Source organism: Callospermophilus lateralis, chromosome 14 (genome assembly GCF_048772815.1).
Source record: "Callospermophilus lateralis isolate mCalLat2 chromosome 14, mCalLat2.hap1, whole genome shotgun sequence".
Lineage (NCBI taxonomy): Eukaryota > Metazoa > Chordata > Mammalia > Rodentia > Sciuridae > Callospermophilus > Callospermophilus lateralis.
Genome location: NC_135318.1, coordinates 60,765,931 through 60,773,717, shown reverse-complemented (window position 1 = coordinate 60,773,717; position 7,787 = coordinate 60,765,931). Strand labels below are relative to the sequence as shown.

Genomic DNA, 7,787 nt, shown 5'->3' with positions numbered 1-7,787 from the left:
AATACATTTGTATCTTTATATCTACATATTTATAAAATTTGTATCTACACATGTGGAAAACTATGTGATGCCCAAGCAGTACCAGAAAGCATCTTGATTACTTATCTCTCAAACAATTCTACTACATTTCTTTACTCAACTATATTGTCTTAAAAATCTATAAGTGAATACCTTTGTATCTATGTACCTCTCTGTATATATATGTGGAAAACTATTTGGTATTCAAATGGCAACATAAAGCCTCTTTATTACTTACCCTCTCATCAATACTATAGGATTTCTTTATTAAACTATATTACCTTTTCAACTGTGCCTAATGAATAAATTTTCATCTATCTATCTATGTGTATATGAGAACACCATTTGGTACCCATGTAGTACCCAAAGGCCTCTTTATTTTCTAACAATTGTCAGTGGTACCAGAAGGCCTCTTTATTATGTATTAGTGAATTATATCCCATTTCTTTATATAATTTTATTAAACTTTGAAAGCATCTGAGAATAAATAAATGTGTATCTCTCTATCTATATACATGTGGAAAACTATTTGGTCCCTAAGTGGCACCACTGATCTCAGCAGCTCTTACATTATGTAGCCATAGTAGCGAGAAATCTCCATCTCTCTTTCCCTCTCAATGAAACACTGCACTCTCCCCAAAGCAGTGTACTTGGCAGCATTCTCACGCTCTTGTTGAGCCTTCTTCTTCATGGCTTCCCGCTCTGGCCTCTGCTGTTTGGTGATGGGAGTTGATACTACTTGCCCAGAAACATTGGGTTTCCTCCATGGAATTGGTTGTAAGGCAAAGTCTTGGAGTAGATATTGGTTTTGAGGCTTGGGCGGTTGTGACTGGGGCTTGGTCCCAACATTGGGAACTGGTTGCCAATGGAGAGAAGTGCAAGATGATGTTTTGTAGGGTGCAGGCCCAGAAGCAGCAGACCGAGGGACACTAGGCTGGGTAGAAGCACTCACACCTGACTGAATGGCATGAGTCAAAACGGGGTGAGCTGGCTTGGCAGGACGCATCCAAGATGGGTTGGCAGTAGCTGGTTGGGATTGGTTGACTGCCATGGGTTGAGCTGAGCTAGCAGGGCCAGGCTGGGCAGGGTAAGCCCCAGTGGGTCTGCGTGAGGCCAGAGATTGTGGCCTCCGATTGATTACTGGTCGAGGTGGAGGTTTCTCCAGGGTCAGAAAAGGCAAAGGTACCAATTTAACCTTCCCAGGTGGTGGAGGCTCATAAATGGATGGAGAGGGACCCTTTCCTTCAGCACTAATATCTGGATTCTGGGCTTTGACTTGTGATTTCTCAGGACCCTTAACTGCCAGCCATGGTTTCCTAGCTGGGCATGGACGGGGGTCTTGGTTACGGCCTGAGTTTCCCGGGGCCCGGGAGGAAGACAGCCCAGTTTTCTTATCATTCTTCTTCCCCAATGCATGCAAAACCTGCACCGACTCCAGCATGTGCATGCCGAGACAGCTCCGAGGCTTCTTAAAGGCCTCTTGGCAAAGGTCAGGTTGGTTCCTCTTCCCCTTCGGTTTGGGCAGAGTTGGCTTCTCTTCTGCCTTGACTTTATTGCCTGGCTGCTTCCTCTCCTGGGCTTTCCTGGAATTGTTTTCTCTGGTCCTCTTGGTCTTTTCCTGCCCATGGCCCTTAGCCTTGCTGTTCCTGCTGGATGCAGCTTTCTGAGCTTTGCTGATAGAGTGCTCGGCAGTGTGCATAGGAGCCCTGCTACTGTCTGCATCCCTGTGAGAAATTTCTCCTCTTAATGTGCATTCCAGATCCCTTGGCTGCATTTTGGCCTGAAGAGTTCCATCAGGACACTCCGAGGCTTTATGTTTGTTCTTCCTCATTGGCTCACTAGGACCCTTTAAGGCACTTGTGATTTCCTGCCCCTGCTTTTCCATGATGGTTCTGGTATCATTGGATTTTGTTATTGTGGGACTTTCAGGTTGTTCAAAGTCTTTTAAGGAACTGAAAAGCTCAGGAAGGTGAATATCCCCCACCAGTGCAGTGAGGTCTGCAAAACCACTGCTAAATTCAGTCCCATTTCCAAGTGTGCCTTGGTCCTCAAGACTCAGGCTACTCCTTTCTAGATGGGTATTTTCAGAATGTGGCTTCTCCTCTTGGTCCAGAGGACCAATGGAGGCCAGAAGCTGGTGGATTTCAGGGATGTCTAAAGGGAGTAGTGGAGGATCCTGGCTCTCCATGGCAATCTGGTAGGCATCCAGTGGCTCTGAGAGCATGGTGTTAATCTCACACAAATTCTTAATCTCTGTCTGTTCCTGGCTTTGATTTGGAGGCAATGCCAAGAAATCTGTAGAACTCTGGACTGGAGTTATTGTGGTAATGTCCCCAAGTTCAGTTTGTGAGTTTTTCTCAATTATTTGGCTTTTTCTCTTATGGCAGATGTGTGGGAATTCTGGAGGCTGTGGCAGACAAAATGTCTGACTTGGAGGTTGCACTCCCAAGGAAGCCTCCATCCCTAGGGAAGTTTCCATCCCTACAAAGGAACCAAGGAAGATGGTAAGTAGGATGCTCCCCCTTCCCAGAAATACACTCTTCAGGGAATCCACCTATGGTGGAGAAAGCATTTCTATTAGCTCTTTTTAAGGACCACTGACAGGTATCTGTTAAGAGTTGCATATTAGTTATAGGTGATCCCTTGAAGTCTTACTTTTGGGCTGGTTCATCACCATGGCAGCATGGGTTTCTGGTAGAGCCCTTGTCTCCTCTGTGGGAAACACAGAAAATCTGTTTCATGAAGTCTCTCGTCCTCATATAGGGGCCTCTCAATTCTCTCCACTCTCCCCAGAATGTAAGAACACTTAACACCATGAACTAGGAGAGGGTGCAGCTGTTGCTCATGAAATCAATGTGAAAGGTCAGGGGTTTTGGACTCCTGCTTTGGACAGCATCTCTACATATAGAGGTTAAACCTGCAGTCAATTAAGGATCAATTAAACTGTCACATCCTGATATGTGTTGATTGATTTTTCTAAACCAAAGTAAAATTAGGGAAATATATTTATAGTGTGGTTGTGTAGCTGGACTGAGTGCAAAAATAGTGAACAGCCGCTTCCTTCCATGTGCTCCTAGAGGTCTCTTAAATGCAAGGATGGCCATTATGCTGTCCTGCATGCTTCTCTGACAGAGTCTGAATATGGGGACTGCTGAACAAGATTGTGATTAAATCTCAGCACTTGAATTCTAGGGATGTGTGGACCCACAGTTACCAGCTGAAAACTGGACCCTCATTTCGAGTGGTAATCTTATTCCTTCCCCTTTTTGATGTTAGTACTCACCTTGAAAATTTGTTCCTTCTATACTTTGAGTGGACACAGAGTAGTAGGTCACAGGTGTAGGGACTGAGGGTAGGACATTTGTGGGCTGAACTTCCTTCAGCACTGTCACCATTTCTGGTTGAGGGGCAGTGGCACTACTTCCTGCATATGGCACAGAGCCATAGGATTGGAGGCAGGGCCAATGTTCTCCAGAGAGCAGAGTCCCCAGAGAGTTTTGATCATAGTAGTAGACCTGGCTTCCTTCTTGGTGGGGTACTGAGAGGCAATGTCCTTGATTTGGAATCTGAGATAGTGTCACCTGGACGAGCCTACCAGATAGTAGTGGATATCCAGGGATCACGACATTGGCTTCGGAAGTTTTGTCATACTGGGATGTCATTGATAGGGAAGAATCTGCTGTGTTCTGGTCAGTGACAGTCAGATTAAAGTCCCCAAGTGAAGATGAGCTCTTTTCAGCACTTCCTGGGATATACCACTCAGAAATACTTGGATAGGGGGCAGGTGCCATGGGAATCAGGTTCTGGCCAGTAACCTTAGACACCATGGCTGTGCTAGCATGTTGATAAAGGTAGGCACTGCCCATGAGTGGCTGAAAGGAGGTGCCACAGGTTGAGGGCAGTAACCATGCTGAAATTTCAGCTGGAGCAGAGGCTCTGGAGAAGTTGCAGACCCCTCCTGTCACGGACGCTGCATTGGTCACCACAGGAAGAGAGAGCTGCAGAGAATCAGCATTTCCATGTAAAGAAGAATTTTGGAAATTTTCTGTAGGAAGAAGAGGTGATGAAAATATTGATGAGACAGGCAGATTCTTACAATATTCGAGGAATAATGTCGTCTTAATGTTGTAGTAATCAGGAGGGCCCTCATTCTAATAATCATTGAGAGACCCCAAATCCCTCCATTTAGGATGGCTGCAACTACTCTTCTGATAACCTGCCTTTTCTGTCAAATTGGGCACAGAAGTCCCAAGTGGTCTGCTTCATACGTTGTTCCCCAAAAGCATCCTTTTCCTCTCCTATGGTTCCTTTGAGCCTGCACTACTATTGACTCCCGAATTTGCCCTAGAACTGAAGCATTTTCGAACTCAGAGAAAACTCCAACATTACCAGTTAGCAAATGAGTACACCAAGGGTCAGTGAAGTGAGATCGACTTGTTCACAATCAGCAACAGATTATGGAAACTTACTTCCTGGCCAGGACTCTTGTTCCAAAGACCAGAAATCTGGAGAAACAGAAATTTGTTTTTCCCTGTTCATAGAAAATCTTCTGATATCACCACAGTGATGTTTAGTATCTCCTTTTGTTTGTCCAGGTCACATGATATTTCCTGGAGTTCAGTTTTACCATCCAAATGATAATTTAAGCGTCATTCTTTGCCCTCTTTCAGCCTAACTGCTGATCCTACATGAAAATGACTACCTGAAATTCAGTTTCTCAAGAAATGCTTCTTGAAAGAAATGGAAACTTTCTGAGCTTCAGGTTACTCATCTTTAGTGTGGTTATCACAATACCAACAGTGATAATTCATCCATGAATAAAAGTCATATTACATAAGATTCATGTGGGGGCTGAGGTTATGGCTCAGCATTTGGGTGCTTGCTTAGCACATGCGAGGCCCTGGGTTCAATCCTCAGCACCATGTAAAAATAAGTAAAATAAAGGTATTGTGTTGAACTACAACTAATAAATAGATATTTCAAAAAGTTTCATTTGGAGGGAGTTACAGTATGTTCTGGAAAGATAGAAGCAAAAGTGAAAAACAGCTCAGAACTAAAAGGAATGACTAGACAGTAATGAACATATGGATATGTAGCAAAAGTGAGTGTATATCAAATTTGCTAAGAAATGAGTTCTGTTATCATGCATACAATATTATGAAAGTGAATGTTTCTCTTTGATTTTAGTGAATACTGTTAATCAAAACAAAGCTCATGATTGAAGGTGAGTTTGAATGCATTCTCAAGCAGTACATATAGACAGAGAAACTATACGAAAAATGTGTGTAATTTTAAGTAAAGTGAACACAAATTTGAAGTAAAGTGAACACAAATTTAAGTAAAGTGAACAGATGGGTAGCCATATGGAAAAGCGAAAACCGAAGCCAAAACCCACTATGAATCTCCGCATGGTATGGTGGGTCTCTGGTCCCAACACTCGGGAACCTGAGGCAGTGGGATTGCAGGAATTCAAAGCCACTCTGGGCCATTCAGCAAGATCTTATCTGAGAAAACAAGTAAAATGTCCTGGAGATATAGCTTGTGTATCATGCTTGCCTAGCATGCATGAGACCCTGTGTTCAATCCTCAGAACTGGAAAGAAGAGAAGAAAGGAAGAAAGAATGAATGAGAGGAAGGAAGGAAGGAATAAGGAGCAAGTCAGGGAGGGAAGGAGAGAGAAATGGAGGGAGTGAGGGAAAGAAGAAAGGAAGGAGGACAGAAGGAATTTCCAAAAGAAATTTTGTACATACTAGAGAAAAAAACAATAAGTGTAAAGTAATTTCATTACTGTTCTTGTTTCTCTTCCTCTAAGGATTACCCACACCGAATAAAAGACATTAATCCAACTAGGTAGATATTTCAATTAATACAAACACATTTTTTGATAATCCTTTTGGTTATAAAAAAAAGTGGAAAATGCTTTAACAAAATCATAGAAGCCTAGTTTATTATCACATTTAGCAGAAAATCTTCTTCCTAAAGTCTGAGAAAACCATCACAGTATAATAAAATAACAAATTTAAAACAATTTTTGTCTTTTATTCTGACATTTCCTTCTCCCTTTATGTTAAAACAAAATTAAAACTAAAATGTTTGAGCTACCCTACACCCCAGCCCCAAACAATTATTTGAAATGTAGACAAAACAAAAAGTCTTCAGATAATTATTTAAATAAACTTGGAATTAGAGATGTGAGCTTGAATTTTTATTCTCATATAGTTCTTTCTTTTGGTTCTTAGATTTCGAAATCATCAATGACTATTTGTATATTGTCTGTTTTAGAAAAAAAACTGTTGTAAAGATGGAAAACAGCTTCACCTTGACGCTTATATCACACAAAGGAATGTGTCCTTCTGATGCAGGTTTGGACAAGACATTTTTTAGAAATCCCTGTAGTTTAAAAATCAGAACAAAATAGGACATGGAAAATGCCATTTCTCCAGCTCTGTCTAGAACCACTTTCCTTGGCATGTTTGGAGGAAGAGTCATTTCTAAAACATACTTCTAATATGTTCATGTTTAAACTGTCAACATTGTCGGTTTTCAAAGAGGTCATAGGAAAAACTGTAACAGCCAAGTGTGACTTTTGTGATAACCTGCTTACCCTAGTGATACCCCAATTCAAGCCTTAGTTTCCTTGCTGGTCCGTTAATCTATACATTCTCTAAACCAGCCTCTGGGAAGATTCACTCTATGTTGTCTGTTGGTTTAAATCAAATCTTTGCTTTTCTTCCACATCCATCCCAACCAACCTCTTTTTTCTTGAGAACATCATTCTCTTCATCTCTACTATTCTAACATTTTCTGCTCCCTTATTTTTATATTTTTTTCCTCCACTGAATTCCTGTTGCCTTGTGCTTAAACAGTCACAAACTTGCTTTCCCAAGAACATCTGCCTCCTTACAGCCCTGTCCTCCTGCTCTTCTCTCCCTATTTCTCTTTTCACCTAGTTTAAACAGAAAACTAACAAATATGTGAATGTCCCTTTGATGAACAGTACTAAATTTGAAATACTGAAGTGGAAATCTTGGTGAAGGGAAACTGTTACAGAGGAAATCCCTTGGTTTCCACCCTGCCTAGGATTTGTCTCTTTCAGTTGAAACAACACAACCATAAAATCTGATTTCATTCTCTATAAACATGCCCCTCAAGATGCAAGAAAAGTAAGGGGCCAGAACATGGCAATCTGTTATCCTCATGTAGCAAATCAAGAAACAGATTTTGTGAGAGAGTAAGATAGTCCAGTTCTATACACAGTACATGTCAAATTCCAAATGAAATTAGGTGTCCAGATTTCTAGTTCCATCCTTTCCCCTATTATTCTAAGCTCTTTTGACTCCATTAGTAAATTGAGGAAGGTAAAAGTCTAATGAAAAACTTTTAAATGTTTCTTTCCTTACCTGACATGGTCAGAGAAGAGGTCACATCAATTGCAGATACAAAGGATGAGGAGACCACCCCAGAGGATGTGTGGGTGGCTGAGGGTAGAGAATACATGTTTCCCAGTATGGAGTTCACTGGTCACTGTTTACTGGCCACTCTAATGACTGGTTACTGGTCACTGGTCACTTGCAATGATTTAAATTTGTTTACAACATCCATTGAACAACATATTGTCATATTAGTGTCTGTTGTATTCTGCTGCCTTTCCTATCATCTACTATCCCCCCTCCCCCCACTCTTCTCTCTCTACCCCCTCTACTGTAATACATTTCTCCCCCTTATATATTTTTTTCTTTCCCCTCACTTCCTCTTGTATGTAGTTTTGT

At 41.6% G+C, this 7,787-nt stretch overlaps 1 protein-coding gene across 1 annotated transcript; it reads right to left on the bottom strand.

The window, feature by feature from the left end:
- Window positions 1-583: 583 nt before the first annotated feature.
- On the bottom strand, window positions 584-7,515 carry LOC143380170 (uncharacterized protein C2orf78-like). Its single transcript, XM_076832956.2, has 3 exons — window positions 7,419-7,515; window positions 3,302-4,063; window positions 584-2,499 (listed from the first exon to the last, which is right to left on the bottom strand). Exons 1-3 carry the CDS (start codon window positions 7,513-7,515, stop codon window positions 584-586), a joined length of 2,775 nt encoding a protein of 924 aa, XP_076689071.2.
- Between the last annotated feature and the right edge of the window lie 272 nt (window positions 7,516-7,787).

Coding starts and splice junctions, on each gene's coding strand:
- LOC143380170 (XM_076832956.2), bottom strand. CDS start 7,515: ATGTATTCTCTACCCTCAGCCACCCACACATCCTCTGGGGTGGTCTCC. Junction 4,064..7,418: donor CTCTTCTCTGACCATGTCAG/GTAAGGAAAGAA, acceptor TTCTTCCTACAG/AAAATTTCCAAAATTCTTCT. Junction 2,500..3,301: donor AGAAGGAACAAATTTTCAAG/GTGAGTACTAAC, acceptor GTTCCTTTGTAG/GGATGGAAACTTCCCTAGGG.